Source organism: Lithobates pipiens, unplaced genomic scaffold (assembly GCF_037356315.1).
Source record: "Lithobates pipiens isolate NorthernLeopardFrog02 unplaced genomic scaffold, aLitPip1_a1.2 Scaffold_10, whole genome shotgun sequence".
Taxonomy (NCBI): Eukaryota; Metazoa; Chordata; class Amphibia; order Anura; family Ranidae; genus Lithobates; species Lithobates pipiens.
Genome location: NW_027507686.1, coordinates 188,176,212 through 188,202,096, shown reverse-complemented (window position 1 = coordinate 188,202,096; position 25,885 = coordinate 188,176,212). Strand labels below are relative to the sequence as shown.

Sequence of the window (25,885 nt, the reverse complement as noted above, 5' to 3'; positions counted from 1 at the left end):
ATCGCTGGAACAGGTGACCCGGGACAGGTGAGTGTCCATTTATTAAAAGTCAGCAGCTGTAGTATTTATAGCTGCTGGCTTTTAATATTTTTTTTGTAGGTGGAATCCCTCTTTAAATCATATCTTCTATTTTTCCTGTTGCGGGTTTTTTTCCTTTTTTCTATTTCTCTTTGGCTTGATACAGCACATAACAGTACCTGCCAAAATCATGATGATATTTCGGTATATACTCTATTTATTTATTTTTTTTAAGCATGCCATTGTTACAAATATATAACAAAATCACAATAATAAAAGAAAACAGTTTTAACAAATAAAGTGTTGTCAGAGAAAACAAATTGTACATAACTGTTACAATGGGCTATAAAGAAAAGAAAACACAGAAAAAAAATGGCAGTAGTATACCAAGCAAACAGAACAAACTGATTTCTGATTGGTTGTCATGATTTACTATGCACAGCAGCCTTCTTACTGAATAAGCAGCGTTACAAGAGTTGGCATTGTGCATAAAATACAGTAGAGTTTGTATAAAAAATTAAACTTTGTTAGAAAAGTTACAAAATCTGAATAAAAGTATAAGGCATCTGTGAAATAAAATAGCTTTAAGAAGGTACAAGTAGATTAAACAGTTTTGTAATTAAGTAAATAGAAAAACATGTAGTACATTGAGCTCTTTATATATTGTAAAGGTGATAACTAACAGCCATTTTACTTTGGTTAAGAAGAAAGATAAAATAATGTACTGTACACCAAAACCTTTTCCAACAAGCCTGATTATAACATTTCGTAGGAGTGGGCATCTATAATTTTCAACCCCAACAGAACATTCATACCAATTGTTACTTTTTAAAACATTATTAAAGGGGTTGTAAAGGTAAAAGTGTATGCATTAAGGTGAAAAAACATCTGATAATACCGGCCCGCCCAGCCCCCCCGTTTTACTTACCTGACCCCTCAAAAGTCCCACGCTCGCCCCCCGACATCCTCTTTCGCCACTCAGCATGGCTGTTGATAGTTTGAAAGCAGCGCAGCCACTGCTGTCAATCACATCTAGTGACGCGGCGCGCCGGCGGGGCTGAGTGATACAGTGAGCGGCTATGGCCGCCGGCTGTATCACGGGAGCACACCCACAAGCACTCCACACCATGTCAGGGAGCTTGCATGAAGGTGTGGAGTCCTTGCGGGGGGAGCCGAGACAGCCACCGAGGGACCCCAGAAGACCAGGTTCAGGGCCACTCTGTGCAAAACAAGCTGCACAGTGGAAGTAAGTATAACATGTTTGTTATTTTTTTGTTTATTATTCTTTAGTGATCCTTTAAAGTAGAACTTTAGTCAGAAGTCCTGCTAGATCACCTAATACTGGCCCATTTTGCAGGTATAGCTATGTAAAACATTAAAAATACATGACTATTTAGAATTCAGAAATGCATGGTCTCACCATGCTTTACACAACCTCAGTTGCTCTCTATTCTCAGCACTGTGCCAATATTCAGTGAGTCACTAGAGGCCGATCTCCTGACAGCCCAGATTTACTGCTGCTGAGTGGGGGAGGAAACAACAAGAATGATGCAAACTGTACTAAGGAAGGACAGATTAGGGAAAGAGATAATAAAAGCAGGAGAGGTGACAGGACAAACTCAAACGCTGTTGCCAGGGAGACACAAAAGAGTTAGAAGTCTTGCCTAAGAACAGGCATTACAAGATGGCTACTATTATATTTATTAGGCAGAGACACCTCTCCTTTGAACCTCCCAATTTAATTGTACTTTAGTGATATCCAATTTTCCCTGGCTTTTTGACTTGGCATCACCAACCACCATCTTACTGTCCATTTAGATTAAAGGCCACTGAGGCAGTCTTGTTACACAGTGCAATGGCAATTAGATGCCTCTTTTTACAATGTGAAACAAATCCAAGAGAGTTACAAAAGAAGGATTCAGTGGACATCTTGTGGTGGTTCACAGGCTTTCTTTTAAAGAATGGTAAAATAGTGTGGACAGCTGGATTAGATTGACTTGAATGGGCTACGTAACTGTAACTGGCAGATTTATTTGCTCCTGTTTCGCTTGTGTGAAGGCTCACACTAAATGCTTTCAGGACATATGTCTTAAATAGGCATTCAATTCACAGATCTCTATTGTCAATCTCTCAATTCTAAGTAAAATGTGCACATCAGTGGGGTCCAACGTCCATCAAGTGAGATGGTGAATTGTGTCTCTAGATGGAGGACACTGCTGTGACCATTTACCAGTTCACCGGAGTTAAACCAGGTTCAAAGACGCTATGACAGTCATAGAGATAGCATCATGCACTGCATATTTAACCACCAAAACCCATCCTTAAATTTATCCCTAATTTATCCCTGGATTATGGATTATTTCCCCAATCAGTCACAGAAATAAATGAAGAAACTCACAGCTGCTCTGAGGCCTGTTCAGTTGCATGCTCAGACCACCTTGAATGAATAGACCCCACTGAGCTTAGAAGAGAGCTACCTATTCATTGTTACATTTGTCACCTTTTGAAAAAAGAGAGAAATGTTGGGACTTTATATGAGACCATGGCCATCCAGTACACAGGTCTCCATCCCTGTTTATGTGAGAAATAAAAGGGAAAAATTTTCCTCCTCAGCTCCCTTGGGGGTGCTATACTCATCCCCGATGCCTTCCATCACCATGAACATTATCACATATGCCTTACTATTATCATACAATATATCCATAGGTAAGAGTGTTAGGACCAGTTATTTTGCTCCCTTTCTTCTTATTGTAGTTTGATATGACTAACAATAATTTATATTATATTACATTATAGGGAATCTTCATTTAGCTGCTCCTGATGAGTGCACAAACTTCCACGAAACACGTCGAGCATTCATATTTGATGTCATGTCACAGCAATCATGTACCTATCATTGGTGTTTCAACGTCTAATGCCGCGTACACACGATCAGATTGTCCGTCGTACTTAGTCCGCCGAAACGCATTTCAGCGGACAATTCGATCGTGTGTGGGCTTCAGCGGACTTTTCCAGTGTGAAGTCCGGCGGACTAAGAAAGTATTTTTGCACTCCAATCTTCCCGTCGGACTTGGGTTTCAGCGGACAATACGTTCGTCAGTATGCTAGTATGGCGGACTAAGAATGACGCATGCTCAGAAGCAAGTACGAAAAAGGAAGTTATTGGCTACTGGCTATTGAACTTCCTTTTTCTAGTTCCGTCGTACATGCTGTACGTCATCGCGCTAGCAAACGCCGGACTTTCTGTGTGTCCGTGTGTGGCCAAGTCCATTCGGTAGAAAGTTCGCCGGACTATCCGCCGGATTATTTGCCGGACTAAGTACGCCGGACAATTCGCTCGTGTGTACGCGGCATAAGTCATCAATTTTATACCCATACAATTCTGATTGTGTATATACATGTTGGGTGTAGTGCTGAATGTTACTATCATGTATCATGTGTTACAATGCTTAACATACTATTATTTTACTAGAATGTGATTAAATTATCATGTTTTATTTAGTGTGTACCATACTTATTGATTTTATGTATGTATCATTTATTGCATTGTGCTCTCATGTGGTACCAGCAAAAAATATACTAATTTAATTACATTTGATGACTTATTCTGCCCTAGTGATGTGTTTCATATAAAGTCCTAATTGCCCCACTTGTCCCTAATTTTCCCTTTTTTTCCTCACATTTGTCACTTTTTCCTTGATAAAATGATGGCCAGACTACTTTTATGTCCTTTTACAAATTTGGAATCTTGCAGGCAGTGTAATGTTCAGTCCAACATTCAGAAATGTAAAAAAGAGTATGGTAGTTAAAATTGAAAGGAATAAGAAGCAAAAAGACACTCAGGAATTACACGCCTCAAGCTGCTATCACTTTCCATTTCCGTATCCATATCCAAATCCAAAATCATCTTTTTGTCTATTCATTGCATTTTTCTTGGTTTCTTGGAATAGCTCAATTAAGTATTTCATCTGCACAATAATGGTGGCTAATATGATAATAGTAAACACAAGAGAGAGCGCAGTGGCGGCAATGTTTAAAGAGCGGGCTGTGGAACTATAGCTGATCGCTCCGTGCTTGTCTTTCAGCAGCTTTCTGTCCCGGGACTACAAGACAAAAAAAGAAAAAGAAAATAAAAGCCAAATCTGCACTGGCAACAGGCACTGCAGTCTACTGTTAATTTTCTTGTTCAATATGTTGTATTTGACAAATACAAAGTAAGTCATGTAGATAACTATACTGTACAAACTTATAAAAATAAAATATATATATATAAATATTAATATATATATAAAAAAAAAAAAATATCAATAAAAGGTCCACATATTACTTATGGGAAGTATCAAAATAATTCTTGACCTTTTTCTAATGATACAGAATGCAGTTAACATTATTGGGTGAGATATCCAGTGGGGTTTCAATTATGAAAGCTATAACATATGCTAATCTGGATTTATATACTACTTTAGGGATTTAGCAAGGTAGAACTAGTGTTATCCCCAAAAAGGCTTTGGATAGCTTTGCTATGATATTTTTTGTATCTGTATTATCCTTGAAAAATGAAAGCAAAGAGCAAAGCAGAAGAGGGTCATAGAATTGTGGCCAGGTTTGCTAGTGGTTTCATACATTTTTCACTTGTTTGGAAGTTTTGCTTCCTACCTGTGACACAAGGAGGGTTTAAATGAATTGTCTACAATGCTGAGCTGCAGCGACCAACTTGGGGAAGACCATGAACAATGCTAGGCTATGGAGTATTTTCAAAACTGGGAGTGGCCATTTTGGGTGAGACAATATGCATGGAGGACTGAATGCAGCCACAGATAGAGATGGTGGAAAGACACCGACCCATCACCTGGGAAAAACAGAGGCTGAGCTGCTGAGGATTCTGGGAAGGACAGAGCCTGCTGGAAGGAACTGTGACTTGTATGTTAGGTGATGTTAAGGCCAGTTATAGGTTGGAGAGCAGTATCCCTTTGTTTATATTGTCAGGAATGCAGTCCCCAGGGAGACTGAGCCTGCACTTCAGATTGGTCCTGGAACTGCAGATCCCAGCATTGCAAGGGATCTGAAGAGAGAAAAAGGAAGGAATGTTCCTGAGCTAGGGGCAGTCTCAGAAAGGAAGCGTTGGGACAAACACACAGTGTAGCAGGCTGCTGTTGGGCCATTTGCCACAGTGTCAGGGATGCAGAGAGACTGAGTAGCAGATATCGACTGCTTTGTGAGGACATAACTGTCAAGCCTGGTGTCCCCTATTGATCGTAGAGAGGACATCACTGCAGCTGACATTGCTGAACCCCAAGATGGGGAGCGGCAGGAGACGGATCATCACCCTAGCGGTTGGTGAGAGGCTGCTGGCCATACCCTACTGCACCCTACTTAAAGGATAAGTTCACCTGTTGTCAAAAAATAATAAATGCACATTTTTTTGCAGGTAAACAAATGTGCATTTATTATTTTTTGTTTTGAGATCCTATAAAGCAATCAGCAGATTGCTGATGCCATGCAGGTCTCCTGTAGATCTGTCAGTGTATCGACTTGCTTGTACCTCATATGAGGAAGCAGATGCATTCTAACAAGAAGACTTAAAATGGAGTTCCACCCAAAAGTGAAACTTCTGCTCATTTGTCTCCTCTCCCCCTCTGGTTCCATGCCTGGCGCTTTTTCGGGGGGGGGGGGGAGGGGGGACAGGATACCTGTCTTAGGCAGGTATTCAGTTCACACTTCCGGGAGTCCACACCACGGCCCATGACATTGCCAGGCCAATAGGAGAGAGGAGCGGGGCCATGTGCAGTAGGGTTCCCGGTGACATCGATGGACTCCAGGACAGGTAAGTGTCTTATTATTAAAAGCCAGGAGCTGCAGTATGTAATTTTTTTTTTTTTGGGGCGGACCTCTGCTTTAATGAACTACCATAGTGCTAGTTCATTGAAAACTACAAGCCGACAGCCGGACCGTGTAGTTTTCCATTCACAGAGGATTGTGAATGAGTGACATGGCCGGTAGGGAGAGTCCCACATAGCCACGTCTTTTTTACATTTTAACAGCAGACACGGGGAGAAGATCCCCGGTCTGCTGTTACAGTAGGGATTGATTGGGGGGAGGGCACAGGCAGGGCCATCTTTAAGGCAGGGCAAAAGGGCCAGCTGCCCTGGGCCCTGTCATTGTTGTGGGGCCCAAAGCAGCTGCCTCATACTTGCCAACTATCCCAGTTTACATTTCCTTGTCCCTTGAGGTTTTAGTCATGTGCTGTGTCCTGATATCTCAGTGTGAAGTGCTGCTACTAATGCTGCCCAGCTCTGACCTATGGTTGTGTACAGATGACTCACCTACAGGCCCTGTGTTTACATGTAAATAACTGGCATTCATATGTAAATCGCAGTGACGTGCATATGTAAATAGCTGAGGCCAACTGCATTGATATGTAAATAAGGCAGCATTCATATGTATATCATGCCCCCTGCAGTGAGGAGATGATGTGCTGTAACCTACAGCAACCAGTGAGCAGTATTACTGTACAGTAATCTCTAGCAGCCAATCAACAAGCAGAAATCATGTGCTGTAACCTCTAGCAACTAATCAGTGAGCCTTAAGGAGTGCTGTAACCTCTAGCAACCAGTCAGTAAGCAGTAATGATATGCTGTAACCTCTAGCAACCAGTCAGTAAGCAGTAATGATATGCTGTAACCTCTGGCAACCAATCACAATCGCTGTCTGATCTGATGCAGTAAACTGATTTTAAGTTTGCATGGGGGGAGGGGGGCCCTAAGAAAATTTTTGCCCAGGGCCCAATCAATATTAAAGACGGCACAGGGGCCAGTGCATTCATGAATATGAAGATAACATGTTATTAAAAGTGAACTTATCCTTTAACCGCTTCCTGCCCGCCCTATAGCCGAATGCCGGCCTTAGGGCGGGCGGCTTCCCGTGCCTGGCCGTCCCTGGACGGCCTGGTGTTTACTTCCGCAATGCGCGCCGCCGCGGGCGCGCATCGCGGAAGTTCTGTGTTTGCCGTGTCCCCCGGGGACAGGCAAACACAGATCGCTGTAAACGGCCAATCACAGCGGCCGTTTACAGCGTGATCGGCGTGTCCAATGGGAGATGATCTCATATGTAAACATATGAGATCATCTCTCAGCGCCGCTCTCCCTCCTCACACAGACAGCGTGTGAGAGGGGAGAGAAGAACGGCTGCAGCAGCCGTCAGTGTAAAAAAGAAAAAAAAAAAAAAAAAAAGTAAAAAAAAAGTTTAATAAAAAGTGCCATCCTCCCCCAGAGCCATCCTCCCCCAGTGCCACCCCCCCCCCAGTGCCATGCCCCCCCCCCAGTGCCATCCTGCCCCAGTGCCATCCTGCCCCAGTGCCATCCTGCCCCAGTGCCATCCGCCCCAGTGCCATCCTGCCCCAGTGCCATCCGCCCCAGTGCCATCCGCCCCAGTGCCATCCACCCCAGTGCAATCCACCCCACCCCAGTGCCACCTGCCCGCAGTGCTATCTGTCCCCAGTGCCACCTGTTGTCAGTGCCATTTGTCCCCAGTGCCATCTGTCATCAGTGCCACGTATAAGTGGCATCTGTCATCAGTGCCACGTGTTATTAGTGCCACATAGTGCCATCTGTCATCAGTGCCACGTATTAGTGCCATCTGTCATCAGTGCCACGTATCAGTGCCATTTGTCATCAGTGCCACCTGTCAGTGTCACGTGCCATCTGTTGTCAGTGTCACGTGTCATCAATGCCACTTATCAGTGCCATCTGTCATCAGTGTCACGTGTCATTGGTGCCACGTATTAGTGCCATCTGTCACCGGTGGCACGTATTAGTGCCACGTATTAGTGCCACATGTCATCAGTGCCACGTATTAGTGCCACGTGTCATCAGTGCCACATATTAGTGCCACGTGTCATCAGTGCCACGTATTAGTGCCACGTGTCATCAGTGCCACGTATTAGTGCCACGTGTCATCAGTGCCACATATTAGTGTCATCTGTCATCAGTGCCACGTGTCATCAGTGCCACGTATAAGTGTCATCATTGCCACGTATCAGTGCCATCTGTCATCAGTGTCACGTGTCATTGTCCTGGTATTTCAAAAGTGTAATAAGTAGTCAACAAGTTAGATGTGTAATTTATGCTCCTAGAACACGTGATGGCGCTCCCTGCATGTTGGGCCTCTCTATGTGGCCAGGCTGCGAAAAAGTCCCACACATGTGGTATTGTAATACTCAGGAGGAGTAGCAGAATTTTTTGGGGGGTGTCATTTGTGGTATACACATGCCACGTGAGAGAAATAACCTATTACAATGACAATTTTGTGGAGAAAAATAAAGAAAATGAAAAATCTTCATTTTGCAAAGAATTGTGGGAAAAAAATGACAACATCAAAAAGCTCACCATGCCTCTTACTAAATACCTTGGAATGTCTACTTTCCAAAAAGGGGTCATTTGGGGGGTATTTGTACTTTCCTGACTTGTTTGGGTCACAAGAAGCGAGATAGGCCACCAGTACATCAGATGTGATCAATTTTGTGCGATTCGCACCACAGCTTGTAGACTCTCTAACTTTCACAAAGACCAAATAATATCCACTAATTTGGGTTATTTTTACCAAAGATATGTAGCAGTATAAATTGTGGCCAAAATTTATGAAGAAAAATTAATAATTTGCATAATTCTGTCACAGAAACAAAGAAATATGCGTTTTTTTTCAAAATTTTCGGTCTTTTTTCATTTATAGCGCAAAAAATAAAAACCCCAGAGGTGATCAAATACCACCAAAAGAAAGCTCTATTTGTGGGAAAAAAAGGACACAAAATTCATTTGGGTACAGTGTTGCATGACTGAGTAATTGTCATTCAAAGTGTGAGAGCACCGAAAGCTGAAAATTGGTCTGGGCAGGAAGGGTGTTTAAGTGCCCAGTAAGCAAGTGGTTAAATAAACAGTATTGCCTACTGAAGATGCCATTCTGGCCCCTATATCTGGGTTTGTACTGACCTCATTTTGAGAGCTCCAATGTTAGATTTAGGTCCCAACGCACTGGTCAGTAGAGGAGGGCTTGCCAAAGACTGTTGGACCATTGTCCTAGCATTTACCTTTAAACAGGGCCTCGCATAGTATAGGGATAAGGGGTCAACACCGGTCTGCTTGTTTATGTTAATTGTAATTTATTTTTCACTACTGTTTCACATACTTGTTGTAGTGTTTATTGCCATTTCCATTCTCTAATTGTATTATTTTGTATTGTGCAATAAATATCAACCCTCTGGTATGTTGGAAAGCGTGGTGCTGCTTGAAAAGTCATAGGCACTGGCAATAGGAGACAAGAAAACAGCGGCTCCTTTGAGGGTAAGAAGAAGATGATGTAAAAAATCTATGGATAATCCAAAAGTCTATGGGGTGCATGGAAAGAAGGGGGGGGGGGGGGGAAGAGCAGTGTATACACCGTTTCCCCACCGCCTGAAAGATGCTTCTTGCAGGACTTTTTCTACAACCACACCACCCAAGTGTGAAAGCTCTCAGGCTCTCACACTGGGGCTGCAGGGGAGGCATTTTTCAGGCGCTTTACAGGCACTATTTTTAGCCCAAAAACACCTGAAAAATGCCCCAGTGTGAAAGGGGTCTAAGGGCAAAAAGATGTTTCTAAGGGGTGGATTTTATAAAGGCAAATAGACAGTTGCACTCTGCATGAGCGGTTACTCCATAGCTTAGTAAATGAGCAGAAGCTCTGCTGACTTCCATCATCCAATCATGTGCAAGAAAAAATGCTATTTAAAAAAAAAACATTTCCTTGCACGTGATTGGGTATTCTTTGCAAAGTGAGCCCTTACCGCATTTACTAAGTAAATTTACTAAGAAGAGTGCAACTTTGCAAAGTGCACAATATATTTGCCTTTAGTAAATCAATCCCAAAGGGTCTAATCTTTGCTATAAGGCACCTTTACAGTGCTGTATGCCAGGTTTAATTAAATAATGCTAAATCTATTTGGTTCTTAGATTTTGGGGAACTCCACTGACAAGATTATCCTATTGGAACTGTGCTTCCTTTCCCTCCCGGCAATTAGGTTTTGCTCAGCCTATTAAAGTGGGGTACCCCCTAAAAAAAAAAAATTAAAAGTCAGCAGCTACAAATACTGCAGCTGCTGGCTTTTAATAATCGGACACTTACCTGCCCCAGGGTCCAGCGATGCTGGGGAACGAAGCCCCCCCCCCTCGCTCCCCGGTCCGCTCGCGGCGCCGTCATGCATACTGTGGGCACCCGGCTGTGGCTTTACAGCCGGGCACCCACTGCGCATGCGCGAGCGGCGCAGGGCGCCGTGATACGCCGTACAGTCACCTGGGACACATGACAGGTCCCAGGTGAATGTGCGGCGCGAGGGGAAATGATGTCACCAGCCCGGGCAATGAAGAAGGCAGACTACGAGGGACCCTCTAGCAACCGGTATTTAGAGGTGAGTAAAAAATATTTTTTTTGCCAATTATTTTTTTTTTTTACGAAATTTAAGTAGTTTGATTTTTTTGGTGGCAACACCACTTTAAACTAATACAAAATATGCCATAGGTATGATTTCACCAATATGACCTTGGGAGGCGGGAAGCGCTGGGAACAATCTTTCAGGAAAATTTTTTTCTGAGAAGCTAATGGGCAATTTATCTCTCTGTTATCTACACAAAATTAATGTCAACTAACCTTTTAAGGCTTTGGTTTGTTTACCATTGTTCAATTAGAGCTTGTCTGTGGTGGACTTCTAAAAGCTTGTTTAACCCTTTTGCTGCCAGAGCACTTTTTTACTCACATGTTAGAATGCATATTTTAGAACTAAAGATTAGCAAAAACCCACAACCATATATTTTCTGAAAGCTGGAACCCCAGATAAAAATGGAGGTGGTTGCAATTTTTTATGTCCCATGATATTAGCGCAATGATTTATCACATGCATTTTTAAAGTAAAAAAAAAATACACTAAAGTTCCATTTAGTGCCTGAAAATTAAATATATTAACTGTTTGTTGACAAAATTGAAGCGATTCAGTTGCGCTGAGTAAGTAGATACCCAACATGTAAAGCGATCGCCTGTGAAATAGCAACAAACTTCAGTACATTATATTGGTCATAGGTGATGCTTTAAAAACTCTTATGCCGCGTACACGATCGGAATTCTCGTTGGAAAAAGCTCTGATGGTTTTCTCATCAGAATTCAGATGGAATTCCGCTCAAACTGTCTTGCCTACACACGGTCACAGCAAATTCCGACTGCCAAAAACGCGGTGACGTACAATACATACGTCAGGACTAGAAAAAGGAAGTTCAATACCTAGTAGCCAATAGCTTCCATCTCATAGTTTAACCACTTCAGGACCGCCGTATTGCCAATGTACGTCAACACAATGGCACAGGCAGGCACAATCACGTAGATGTACGTGCCTGCCTTCCAGCGGGTGGGGGGTCCGATCGGACCCCCTCCCGCTGGATACGGCGGTCCGGTTCACTCCAGGAGCGCTCCGTGATGAGGGGATGGCCGTTGGTTTTCGGCCACCCCCGTTGGATCGCTCCTGGCCAATGAGAAGCTTCCTCCCACTGTGTATTGTTTACACAGGAAGGAGGAAGTGATGTCATTCTCCTCGGGGCGGTCTTTTTGACCGGACTACGAGGAGAAGACTAATAGTAAGTGTGCACCAACACTACACTGACATGTAGGTACACACAGGCACACAAACCCCCCCCCCCCCCTATCCCCCCCCCCCGATCGCCCCCCGATCCCCCCCCGCCCCCCCTCCCCCCCAGTCACAGTGTCACTGATTGCATTGATCATTTCTTTACTGATCAATGCATTCAGTGTCAGTTGTGACAGTAAAAACTGTCAGGACAGTTAGTGTTAGGTCCAGGGTAGCCCCTATCACCCCCCAATAAAGATTTAACCCCCTGATTGCCCCTAGAGTTAACCCTTTCACCCCCCTTTTGCCAGTGTCACTAAGCGATCATTTTTCTGATCGCTGCATGTGTCGCTAGGTAGCTAGTTATTTTTTTAGGTTCACCGCCAGGTTTTTATATCGCTAGGTACCCCGATATACTACCCAATAATGGTTTTAACCCCCTGATTGCCGCTAGTTAACCCTTTCACCCCCTTTTGCCAGTGTCACTAAGCGATCGTTTTTCTGATCGCTGCATTAGTGTCGCTACAGTCGCTAGGTAGCTAGTTATTTTTTTAGGTTCACCGCCAGGTTTTTATAGCGCTAGGTACCCCGATATACTACCCAATAATGGTTTTAACCCCCTGATTGCCGCTAGTTAACCCTTTCACCCCCTTTTGCCAGTGTCACTAAGCGATCATTTTTCTGATCGCTGCATCAGTGTCGCTAGTGTCGCTAGGTAGCTAGTTATTTTTTTAGGTTCACCGCCAGGTTTTTATATCGCTAGGTACCCCGATATACTACCCAATAATGGTTTTAACCCCCTGATTTCCGCTAGTTAACCCTTTCACCCCTTTTGCCAGTGTCACTAAGCGATCGTTTTTCTGATCGCTGCATTAGTGTCGCTACAGTCGCTAGGTAGCTAGTTATTTTTTTAGGTTCACCGCCAGGTTTTTATAGCGCTAGGTACCCCGATATACTACCCAATAATGGTTTTAACCCCCTGATTTCCGCTAGTTAACCCTTTCACTCCCTTTTGCCAGTGTCACTAAGCGATAATTTTTCTGATCGCTGCATCAGTGTCGCTAGTGTCGCTAGGTAGCTAGTTATTTTTTTAGGTTCACCGCCAGGTTTTTATAGCGCTAGGTACCCCGATATACTACCCAATAATGGTTTTAACCCCCTGATTGCTGCTAGTTAACCCTTTCACCCCCTTTCACCAGCGATCACAGTATAAGTGTCACTGGTGACGCTGGTTAGCCAGTTAGTTATTTAGGTTCCCCGTCAGGTTTTTATATAGCGCCAGGGACCCCCATATACTACCTAATAAAAATTTGAACCCCCTGATTGCCCCTAGTTAACCCTTTCACCACTGATCACCGTATAAGTGTTACGGGTGACTCTGGTTAGTTTGTTTTTTATAGCATCAGGGCACCCACCATTTATTACCCAATAAAGGTTTAACCCCCTGATCACCCGGCGGGTGATATCAATTAGGTTTTAGGGTCAGGGTCTGCGTCGCCCCAGGCAGCGCTAGGTTAGTGCCAGTACCACTAACACCCACACGCAAAGCATACACCTCCCGTAGTGCTATAGAATCTGAACAGATCAATATCTGATCTGATCAGATCTATACTAGCGTCCCCAGCAGTTTAGGGTTCCAAAAAAACGCATTGTTAGCGGGATCAGCCCAGATACCTGCTAGCACCTGCGTTTTGCCCCTCTGCCCAGCCCACCCAAGTGCAGTATCGATCGATCACTGTCACTTACAAAACACTAAACACATAACTGCAGCGATCGCAGAGTCAGGCCTGATCCCTGCCATCGCTAACAGGTTTTTTGATAGCATTTTATATTTAAATCCGGAAGGCAGTGCTTGGTTTTCGGGGTCCCGTACGTGGCTATGCTCCCAAAAAGTCCCCCACATGTGGTATCCCCGTACTCGGGAGAAGCAGCAGAATTTATTTTGGGGTGTAATTTGACTTCTGCCCATAGCATGTGTGAGCAATATATCATTTAGTGACAACTTTGTGCAAAAAAAAAAAAAAGTTTGTAATATTCCCGCAACTTTTGGCAAAATATAAAATATTCCATGGACTCAACATGCCTCTCAGTAAATAGCTTGGGGTGTCTACTTTCCAAAATGGGGTCATTTGGGGGGGGGGTTTGTGCTATTTTGGCATTTTATGGCCTTCGAAACTGTGATAGGTAGTGAGGAGTTAAATCAAAAATTTGCACCCTTAGAAATCCTGAAGGTGGTGATTGGTTTTCGGGGTGCCGTGCGCGACTAGACTCCCAAAAAGTCCCACACATGTGGTATCCCCATACTCGGGAGAAGTAGCGGAATATATTTTGGGGTGCAATTCCACATATAACCATGGCATGTGTGAGCAATATATCATTTAGTGACAACTTTTTTTTTTTTTTGTCATTATTCAATCCCTTAGGACAAAAAAAATAAATATTCAATGGGCTCAACATACCCATCAGCAATTTCCTTGGGGTGTCTACTTTCCAAAATGGGGTCATTTGGGGGGGATTTGTACTGCCCTGCCATTTTAGCACCTCAAGAAATGAGATCGGCGGTCATAAATTAAAAGCTGTGTAAATTCCAGAAAATGTACTTTAGTTTGTAGACGCTATAACTTTTGCGCAAACCAAAAAATATACGCTCATTGACATTTTTTTTACTAAAGACATGTGGCTGAATAAATTTTGCCCTCAATGTATGACTAAAATTTAGTTTATTCGATTTTTCTTATAACAAAAAGAAGAAAATATCTTTTTTTTTCAAAATTTTCGCTCTTTTTCCATTTTTATCGCAAAAAAAAAAAATCGCAGAGGCAATCAAATACCATCAAAAGAAAGCTCTATTTGTGGGAAGAAAAGGACGCAAATTTCGTTTGGGTGCAATATTGCATGACCGCGCAATTACCAGTTAAAGCAGCGCAGTGCGAAATTGCAAAAAGACCTCTGGTCCTTAAGGTGTTTATTGGTCCGGAGCTGAAGTGGTTAATCTAAGTATGCGTGAGTTTTTACGTGTCGGAAGTGCATACACACAATCAGAATTTCCGATAGAATGTTTTTCCATCGGGAAAATTGAGAACATGCTATCAAATTTTTGTGGCTGGGAATTCGGCCAGCTAAATTCGGATGTAGCATAACACGGTGAAATGAAAATCTCTCATCTGTCTTTTGCTGGCCGAAATTCCGATCGTGTGTACACGGCATTACAGATAATCAGTTTAGAGTTAACTGCAAATGGTCAGCTTGTTTAAGGGGTACCTCATCCGTCTAAATTACTATCTACCAAAAAACCCTTCTAATTGCGGACCAGAGAGAGACGGTCACAAAGAATTCTGAAAGTTTTATTTAGTGCCTAATTGGTTGCCTATCCTTTATTATCTATAGATATATTTGTTATAGGTCCACCCACTCACAAATTCTCAGGCATCAACTACAAATTTAACTAATTGATTACACTGCATATCCTGTCACCACCTGAAAGCTATACTCTTAGTGCAATGTGTAAGCATGACAAGAATGCTTAGCAACCTGTATATAGACTCTGTGTATTATATGACATGTTGCTTCACTTGCTTATTGGTATTTTTCTTTTGAGTAGGCCATTTCTCTTTGCTACCAAGCTAAGAAGGTCCTGAGGGTCCTGAGGGATCCTTTGGGATCTGGGATCATACAGCAAAGATAATCTGTTATGGCTTCTGCTATGGCATAGTTGCCTACATTGTAAAAAAATTTTTAGGAACACCTTTTTAGCTGTAGTCGGAGTCACATTATAATTAGGGGCGGGGCATGCATTAGTGTGTGTGACATGTGGGTAAAGAAAATGTACCCGGAAAATGGGCGTGATTTGCGTAAAATAGTGGGCGTGGCTTAAAAGGGTGTGCCTAGAAGGAGTTGTGGTTAGAGTCTGAGATGAATGAGCAATGGAGGGAGAAACAAAGAGGGGTAGGTAGGTCAAGACACATCCGAACTGGTGCACTCACTCAAAGGCTGCTGTTAGAAATTATTGGGCCCCGTACATCCTCATGGGGCCCCCACCCCCTGAGGAGGGAAAGAGGGAGGTGAGAGGAGGAGGTCAGACAGAGAAGAGGGGTGTCAGAGGGGTCAGACAGAGATCAGAGGGGTCAGAGACGTCAAGAAGAAAGGAGGGGGATCAGACAGAAAGGAGGGGGATCAGACAGAGAAGAGAGGGGTCAGACAGAGAAGAGGGGGATCAGACAGAGAAGAGGGGGATCAGATAGAGAAGAGGGGGATCAGATAGAGAAGTTAGGGGTCAGACAGAGAAGAGGGGGGTCAGACAGAGAAGAGGGGGGTCAGAGGGGTCAGACAGAGAAGAGGGGGTCAGAGGGGTCAGACAGAGAAGAGGGGGTCAGACAGAGAAGAGGTATATCAGACAGAGAAGAGGGGGGTCAGACAAAGAAGTTAGGGGTCAGAGGGGTCAGACAGAGAAGAGGGAGGTCAGACAGAGAAGAGAGGGGTCAGACAGAGTAGAGAGGGGTCAGACAGAGAAGAGGGGGGTCAGGCAGAAGAGAGGGGTCAGACAGAGAAGAGAGGGGTCAGACAGAGAAGTGGGGGGTCAGCAGAGAAGAAAGGGGTCAGAGGGGTCAGACAGAGAAGAGGGGGGTCAGACAGAGAAGAAAGGGGTCAGACAGAGAAGAAAGGGTTCAGACAGAGGGGGGGCTGCTGACAGAGGAAGGGGGGTGGCTGATAGAGGAAGGGGGGCGACTGACGGGGGGTGGCTAACAAGGCAGATGAGAGAGACTGACCTTAGGAGACAGAGACACACAGCGTGAGCTAGGACTCCGGCAACATGCAGGGCTGGCTAGATTACACACAGACACAGTCCAGCCCTGCATCCACATGTGACCAGCAGCTCCTCCAGGCGAATCACAGCCCCCCATGTCCTCCGTCAGTCCCGCACATGACCTGCTTGGCCAATCACAGGACACCCACCGATGCACATTGCGGCCCTTTAGGGAAAAAAAATTGGGGAAAAAAGGGACTTCCCGGGACATTTCCCGGGAAAAACTAAAATCGGGAAAATGTTCTAAATCCCTGGAATGTCCCAGGAAATTCGGGACTATTGGCAACTATGCTATGGCTTACACCATATATACAAACATTTTTCTATGGTTTTAGCTAGTTTATTGGAATTTTGTAATAAGCATATTTTTAGAAGTTTTGTGTGACCATCTCTCTCTGCTACCAGTAAAGTCCACAATTAGAAGTTTTTTCCTTGGTAGATGCAAATAATGGTCTTTGAATACTTGCTCTCACTGTGGTGTGCACCGCATGTTGTATACAGATCAAGCACCATCAGCTGCTTAACCGGCTTCCTGGTTCATTCACCGAAGGGAGGATCAGCAGATGGGTGCTTACAGAGCTGCCATGCCAATTTTCGGACAACATAGTCTGAAATACGCGGTGGTGGGTGTGGGGGGCACAGCCACAGTAAAAAGGGGCTAAGGCTTATATTGGGATCAGCCTAAAGCCTCATACACACGATAGGACTTTGTACAAACTTTCCCTTGGATTTTTGTACAAAGGGCGTCGGCCCTGAACTCGTATTGCATACACACGGCAGGACTTTTTCAGCCAACTTTCACCAAATCATGTGGTTTTTCTGCTCTTTACCGCCACCTTTGGTCAACTTCTGTATTGTTGTCTGATCTTTTGCATTGGTTCTGAGCATGCCTGTTTGTACTTTGTACAAAAGTCCTATGGTTTTCTGTACACACGATCAGACTTTGCTCCATCGGACTTTTGTTGCCAGAAAGTTTGTCCATTCGCACAGCCAACAAAAGTCCGATGAAAACCAAAAAAGTTTGTCCGATGAAGCGTACACACGGTCGGATGTTGCTCCAAAACAGCTAATTTGCATGTTTGTTGTCAAAAAGTCTGATCGTGTGTATGGGCCTTTAGGATTAAAGAGAAACTGTCACCATACTATTATTTATCATTAACACTCTTCTATAGGATTATATGTCAAACTACCTTGTTTTGTGCATTTAGTCTCCCTGTGGTTATTGATGATATTATGATATTCCACAGGCTCCACACTGCTGCTGGGTGCCACCATCTTGGATGCAACAGCAGCCTCATGAAGGTTCAGAGCCATCATTCAGATAACGCTCTCTAATATTCCCCTGCTATCATTTATTTTTGCTTAGGGCTCTTATTTATCTGGTGACAGGGCAGAGAGGCTAATATTAGGAGCTCACACACAGACAGTGGGGAGAACTCTTAATCTAGCCATATACGGTTAGGTTGCATTCAGGCAGGGAGCTGGGGAGGACAAGCACTGATTGAAATTTGGCTGGTCCATCTTAACACTCTACGCATATAACAATCGTGCCCTGGCTTTTTCACATTTTTGTGCATCAGTGACTCTGCGCCAAATGGCACTTATATTTAATTACCTTATGGGTACACAGATGACGAATCTTGCCATAAATCCTATCATTTGCTAACAAGTAGCTGTGCAGGCTCCGGCTGTCTGTCTATGTAGCAGCAGGGTGAGGGGAAAGAGCAGGGCGTCTGCACAGACAAAAACTGACACTTACATCATCAGAAATTCGTTTGAAAGTATTAATTTTCAAAGCTACTGTTTAGTTTTCTAATGGTTATCAGGATAAACTCAGTGTTCATATTTGACTTTTGTGATGAGAAAATTCAAAAGAGCAGGATGGAAAATATTTCTTGAACAAATTAAATTCTAAGGCTGCTTTCACACTGAAAGCGCTTGCTGTTAGCGGCAAAGTGCCTCTCATTTTAGCATAGCTTTACCGCTGTTTCAGCGGCGCCTTTATGCCACTTTTCAGCCGCTAGCGGGGAGCTTTTAACTACGAAAAAGGGAATAAAAACTCCCATGTTGCAGTGCTTCCAAATCGCTTTTCAGTTGTTTTGGAAGCACTGCCCATTCATTGCAATAAGCAGGGGCATTTTGGGAGCACTGTATACAGCGCTCCTAAACTGCCCCAAAGATCCTGCATGCAGGACTTTTTTTAATATCCCGCAAGTGCAACACCTGAGTGGATTCCATCCAACTGTGTTAAACAAGTCTGGGATTCCATTCAAATAGCAGGTCTGGATAAAAATGTAAGGGTCTTTAAATGGAATTGGTTGAACCAATGATGGCAAGAAAGAATGTTCTGACAAATGATTTTCTATGAACATTGGAATAAAAATCTAACAGTGTATTTCCAACATGGATACCATTTTTTTTTAAAACATGCAAGCACTTATTATCCTCTACTGCTACAAGGTTCTCATTTAAAAAATGAATTATGGGCCCAGGTTCCCTATAACCACTTCACATACCTGTACATCATTTTGTTGACGTGGTTGTACCGGGGTGATGTCTGCAGCCAAAGGCATCACCCCGGTACCGTTTTTTAGAGCTGGCAGTTGGCTTTCTCATGATACCAACCGATGTTGCTAATGAGCTACTTGGCCATTATCTCTAGCAGTGGGAGGAGACAGTCCGCCCCCCCCCCCTCCGCGCCACTCCGCCCAGGTCTCCCGTCCCCGGGGGAGACCCGATCGACCAACCAGCTACTCCGCCGGTTGGCCGGAGACCCAAACAAAGCTGGAATCAGCTTTGATCGTGTCTCCGTTGTAGTAACCTCAAAGCCACAAAGTCACTTCCAGTTTACTTGGCTGCCAATGGCATGATTTAAAAAAAAAATTCAGTATTAGCTTTTTGAATACTTTTAAGTGCAAAGGAGGGATTTGTGGTATTTTAGTCCCCAGATTTCTTCATAAAAAGTACCTGTCACTGCCTATTACTGTCACAAGGGATGTTTACATTCCCTGTGACAGCAATAAAAGTGATGACATTTTTTTATTTTTTTTAAAGGGACAATGTTAAATAAAAAAAAAAAAATTTTTTTAAAGGGGCCCGTCGCCGCATGTTTTCGTTTCAAAGAAAATGCATAAGTAATTCTAGTAAAAGACCTCCTCTGTAACTCTAAACTGGAACTGTTAAAAATGTTTAAATGTTACCTATGGAGATTTTTAAGTACCGTAATTTGTCACCATTCCACAAGTGGAATTTTAAAGCCTAACATGTTAGGTATCTATTTACTCAGCCTAACATCATCTTTCACAATATGCAAAAAAAATTGGTCTAACTTTACTGTTTTCTTTTTTCCAAATAAATTGCATTTGAAAAACTCTGCGCAAAGGATCTATAATATTTGGGGGTTCCTAGCAATTTTCTAGTAAAAAATACAGATTTTGACTTATAAACAACAAGTGCCAGAAATAGGCTTGGTCTTGAAGTGGTTAAAGCTACTTTCGGCACTTCCATTAAGTGTGTAAAGTTCAATCTGCAGCTGAAGTGTTCTTAAAGTGCTCCAAACAAGCTGATAGTAGCATGTTTAAAGCTTTATAGAATCTAAGAACATCCATTACTCATGTGTAAGGTTTGCTACAGAGGATCAAATATCTCCAATGAGTGGGGGGCCATCTACTGTTCCTTGATCGAGTAGCTTTGAGATCTGGGATCACCATGATTCTTGCACAGAAGTGTGCACATCAAGGCAGTCTTTACCACAGGGCAAAAGGGGCAGCTGCCCTGGGCCCTGTCATCGCTGCTGCCACTTAAGTCCTGCACTGCCTGCAGTTTTCTCGGAGTAGCAGGTGCAGTCAATCCCCCCCACCCTTCCCTGCTGTCTCAAGCGGCGGACCACAATATGATGAGAGCGAGACAGCTGTGGGCTTCTTGTGCTTGAGCCTGCCCGTCCCACTTCTCCCTCTGTCAGGAGCTGCAGACTGGAGTGACAAGGAATGTCAGAGCAGCACTCCATGTTCCTTCCGCCCCCACCCATGCCTCACAGACCTGTGAAGCACACAGCCGAGTGAAGTGTTCTGGCTGTGGGCAATGGGTCTGATAGGCGGAGACTGTGTTGCACAGCCATGTCTTCAGGTGAGAAAGATCACCGTGGAGAGATGGGGAAGAGGATTTACATATGCAGAGAATTGGGGGTACAAAGGTGTGGTAAAGGAGGGTGGATACAGGGTGGGTACAGAGGTGAACGTGGATGGGGAGTACAGAAGTGGTGGAGGGGGGTACAGAGGTGAACATGGATGGGGGGGTACAGAGGTGGATGGAAGGATACAGAGGTGAATGTGGATGGGGGGTACAGAGGTGAAGGGGGGGTACAGAGGTGAATGTAGATGGGCGGATACAGAGGTGGACATGGGAGGGTACAAAGGTGGACATGGGGGGTACAAAAGAGGTGGAAAGGGAGGTATAGAAGTGGATGGAAGGATACAGAGGTGAACGTGGATGGGGGGTACAAAGGTGGACGGAAGGTTACAGAGGTGAATGTGAATGGGGGTACAGCTTTGGAAACGCTATTTATTTGATAAGTGTTTCCAACTGCCAGAAACATAAGTTATCACATATGGATCATTTATTAAAGTCACTTTTTTTAATAGCAAACATGTGACACTTACCTGCTCTGCACAAGGGTTTTGCACAGAGCGGCCCCAATCCTACTTTTCTTTGGTCCCCCGGCAGTGCTCCTGGCTCCTCCTCTTCATCGAGTGGCCCGACGGAGAGCCGCATCCCATGGGGGCACTCGCGTGGGCACGTCCCCGAGTCCTGTTGCTGCGTCCATTGACACAGACAGCAGGACTTGGCCCTGCCTCCCCGGCTCCCATGTCACTGGATTTAACTGACAGCAGTGGGAGCCAACGGTTCCTGCTGCTATCAGTCTATCCAATTAGGGTTGCCACCTGTACGGTTTTCTCCCAGACAGTCCGGTTTTCTCCCAGACAGTAAATTTTTTGAATGATGTGTTCGGGTTAACTTCTGCCCTGGACCCCTCTCCCTGATAGCAGCTTGGTTCAGCAGAGCAGAGTGTCAGTGTATCAAAGCTCCTCCTCCTTCTTCTCCATTCTGTACACACATGGGGAGGAGGGGGGAGCAGGGACGCGCTGATATCAGGTCTGTAGAAAGTGTTTATTATGCTCTGTAGATGAGGAGGGAGGGGGAGAGAGCGGCTGGAAAGGAGGACAAAGTAGAAAACATGTAGGCTGATTGAGGGGTTAGGAGGATATGTGCTGGGGGGGCTTTGGCAGGGGGAAGACATGCTAGACGTGTGGATGGGATTTGAAATCTGGCAACCTCTCCTTGCACTCTCTCTTCCTTCCCAAAGGACTCCTCTAGCACATATCCTACCCCCCTACCCCTCCCTCTTACACTGGCCCTCTTCACATATGGGCACATGCTGCATATGATAAGCATATGATGGGCACAGAGGCTGTATGATTTGCACAGAGGCTGCATATGATGGGCAAAGGGGCTGTATGATGGGCACATAGGCTGCATATGAAGGGCACAGAGGCTGCATATGAAGGGCACAGAGGCTGCATATGATGGGCACAGTGGCTGCATTTTATGTGCACAGACGCTGCAGTTTATGGGCACAGAGGCTGCAGTTTATGGGCACAGTGACTACATTTGATGGGGCACAGTGGCTGCATGCTATGGGGCACAATGTCTGCATTTTATGGGGCACAGTAAGGCTACAATTGATTTTTTTCCTGAATTTTTCAGTTTGTTTGCGCCCCCCAAAATTTTTTAAACACCAGCCATCAGTGCCCCCCAGCACATATCTAACTCTCCCCACCCCCCTGCTAGCACTAGCCCTGTCCCCAGGACATATCTGACCCCTGCATTCCATGCAGAACACTCACAATTGAGCCACGCACATGCGTTTGGTGCGGCGAGCTATATGGCACATTACTACTCTCTTTCAGGCCAACAAAGGTGTCCCAGGTCTTTTACAATCTTATAGAGTATACCCCCCCCCAAAAAAAAAAATGCCACCACTAAAGTGTTCGGGTTTGGCTTGAAGAAAAGAAAAAACCCTATATCCAATGTGGACCCGAGACAGCGACTGGAGCTGCTGTGCTTGTCCCTGTTGCTGGAATGATCAAGCTCAGGTAAGAAAACGGGGAGGAAGGGCTGGGGGGCTGCTGCAGTACAGGTCGTTTTTCACATTAATGCATAGAATTCATTAAGGTGAAGAACTACGTGGGTTTACAACACCTTTAAAAGAGAAGTTCAAAATTTTAAAAAATAACATACATACTCACCTCCGTAGATGTAGATGATTAAAGACTGCTGATCGCTCAGTTCCGGTCCTCACTGAGCAGAGAGCGGTGACTGTTGATCGCTGGCTCTTTGCTCTGCCCCTCCAGGGTTCGCTGGAGCTCTAGGCTGTGGAAGGGAAGAGAGCGGCTGGCTCAGACTCTCAGAGGCACACTGAGAGGCTGAACAGCTATTGGTCCAGGCATCTGGATGGATTCTGACATGATTATCAGGATCCTTGCAGAGCCTGGACTCGCTCTGTGACATCAGCCAGCAGAGGGCTTTAGCTCACTGTTAGCTGAATCTGGGTCACAGGAGTGCAGAATAAGTACACACATGACCCACAGGGGAAGTATGACCAAATCAGCTTTGAACATACTTCTCTTTTAAAGTGGAACTCCACCCAAAAGTGGAAGTACTGCATTAAGTCTCCCTCCCTACCACACTTGGTATGTCATTTTCTTAAGGGGGGGGGGGGGCTGGTTTTGACAGGTACCCACTCCCATAGTTCCCAACTGTCCCTGATTTGGAGGGACTGTTTGGAGCAATTTCTCTCATTCCTCCTCATTTGTCCCTCATTTTGGTCTGATCTATATAGATGTATATAAAATGCACTTTTTATCTAAGTGTTTCCCAGCGCTAAACCTTTCATCTGATTTCTAAATTTCTGCATTTGTACATTTCAAAAGCCAATATAAAGGAATAGTAGTGGTAACAAAAAAGCACTTAAGGGTTTAACCAATCTTGTTTTTTTGTACAATTCTCCTTTAAGGGGGTGTGGCAAGGGGTGTGTCCTATGCCTGCATACTTTTGCTAATAGGTGTCCCTCATTCCCATCTCAAAAAGTTGGGAGGTATGCCCACTCCCACTTCTGCTCGAATTGCCTAGGTGATCCAAGCAGAAGTAATCCTCTCCCTCTCCCTCCCTGCAGTCTTCTGGGACATGTCACAGGTCCCAGAAGACCGAGGGCATAGATATAAAGTGTTAACCTGTAAAGGCTTTCAAAGCGTCGTCTATGGATAGTAAAATTCACGGAGCTTGTCACCGCTGAACAGGAGTGTGCAATTTTAAATCGCGACACGTTTGGTATCTATTTACTCGGCGTGACATTATCTTTTATTTTTACAAAAAAATTGAGTTATGCATTGTGTTTTTTTGCATTAATATTTAAAAAAACTTTATTTTTTTTCTCAAAAAATTGTGTTTGAAAAACCGCTGCACAAATACTGTGTGACACAAAAAATTGCAAAACCCACAAATTTTTTCTCTAGAGCCTCTGTTTTAAAAAATTATGTAATTTTTGGGGGTTCTAAGTAATTTTCTAGCAAAAAACCCTGATTTTCACATGTATACAAAAAGTGCCAGAAAATGCCTTGTCTTCAAGTGGAACATAGTTTACATCAAAGATGATTTGTCCACTGAAAACAACATCACCCAGTTTAATCAGAATGATGATTTGCTAAATCTCAAAGGAGCTCAAATGGTAAGCTCCTTGAGGGTAGGGACTGATGTAAATGTATAATAGATATGTAAAGCACTGCGTAAACTGACAGCACTATATAAGTACCTATAATAATAATAATGGCAAAGCAAATCTGTTTCAGCAGGATATGTATGAAACAACAACTTTTACATTTTTGGCATGAAGCCTAAAGGCTCCCTCTTACCTTGACAGAAAATATAAGAGCAATGAATCCAAGGCAGCAGAAGTTGAAGTACATGGCATTGAAGAAAGACCAAATAATGTGATCTCGGACAGCGGGAACCTCTGGCATTATTGTCACCACAGTGGATTGGATCTGCGGGCTTGGGATATTCTGAAACTCTATCCCACCTTTCACCGGCTCATAACCACGGCTGTTGTATGTAGGTGGCGAGTGTAGTTCACCAGTGTAATTGTTGGTTTCCATCACTCCTGGGTGGCAGAGGAGAGAATAGAAGACTTGCTGCAGATCTCTGTTGAGAAATGTGTTTGTGAATTACTGGAGGGGATGTGGTAATGTTAGCTGGTGGGAGGGAAAGGAGGAGTGTAATGAGAAAGTCCTACAAGCGATCCACAGTAAAGAAAACAACAAAAAAAAAATGAATGTAACTAGAGCTGGGAAAGTATTAGGAAGTATGTTGTAATCTACGATCGTCCAGCCCTTTGACCTTCCTGGGCCACTGTGGAAGAAGAGGAATTGTTTTGGACCACACATAAAATACAATAAAGATGGCTGTCGGGCAGATCACAAGTAAACGATCACTGATATAGATAATGTACCTCTGTGTAACAAGACGTCATTTTTTTTTTTTGTAATATTTTTTATAATAGAAGTAAAAGCGGGCAACATAAAACGAGTGTGATATTTGACACTGTTTTTAAACTAACGCATCAATATCTGATTCGATGGATGGAGTAGCAATTCTCAGTGAATTCTCAAGGTGCTCATCGGATTTTTTGGTTTTAATTTTGCCCTTCGCGTACTTCATTCTTGAAAATAGTTGCTCACAAATATAGGTGCTGCCGAAAACCGATGACATGAATAAGGCGTGATTGTGAAGAGTGGTATATTTTTCTTTGGGAAGATAAAACTTACTCCAGTAAAGAGACACTGTCAACTTATTTTTGCAGGTGCATGTGTTTACTGAGTGTAAACGCATTTAAAATAAATAAATAAATAAATAAATAAAATTAAAATTTTTAAGTAAGCTTACAATTTTGCGTTGGCCCACATTCATAGCTGTCTCATGCAGCCCAGGGGCTGCAGGTCGGATGCCCTTGTTGTAAACTAATAAAGAGATTCACTATTTTACCAAAAACATTGGAACGCCTCCTTTTACACACACAAGAACTTTAATGGCATCCCAGTTTTAGTTTGTAGGGTTCAAAATTGAGTTGGCCCATCCTTTGCAGTTATAACAGCTTCAACTCTTCTGAGAAGGCTGTCCACAAGGTTTAGGAGTGTGTCTATGGAAATGTTTGACCATTCTTCTAGAAGCGCATTTGTGAGGTCAGGCACTGATGTTGGAGATGAGAAAAAGAATAGGCTGCACACCACGATTGTGATCCAAAATCCTTTATTGGGACATCCAAGAGTGACACCACAAGAGCAGAGTGCTTGGTAGATGCGTAATGATTA

General features: G+C 43.9%; 1 protein-coding gene across 1 annotated transcript; it reads right to left on the bottom strand.

Moving 5' to 3' along the window:
- Nucleotides 1–217: 217 nt before the first annotated feature.
- Nucleotides 218–24,774, bottom strand: LOC143936603 (interferon-induced transmembrane protein 1-like). The gene is made up of 2 exons (XM_077460742.1): nt 24,431–24,774; nt 218–4,121 (listed from the first exon to the last, which is right to left on the bottom strand). The coding sequence occupies exons 1-2, from the start codon at nt 24,671–24,673 to the stop codon at nt 3,885–3,887; spliced, it is 480 nt and encodes a 159-aa protein (XP_077316868.1). The 5' UTR covers nt 24,674–24,774; the 3' UTR covers nt 218–3,884.
- Between the last annotated feature and the right edge of the window lie 1,111 nt (nt 24,775–25,885).

What these genes read in the sequence shown, in the direction of transcription:
- LOC143936603 (XM_077460742.1), bottom strand. Translation starts at nt 24,673, where the DNA reads ATGGAAACCAACAATTACACTGGTGAACTACACTCGCCACCTACATAC. An exon ending in CTCTTATATTTTCTGTCAAG is followed by an intron (nt 4,122 to 24,430) that starts GTAAGAGGGAGC and finishes TTTGTCTTGTAG; the next exon opens with TCCCGGGACAGAAAGCTGCT.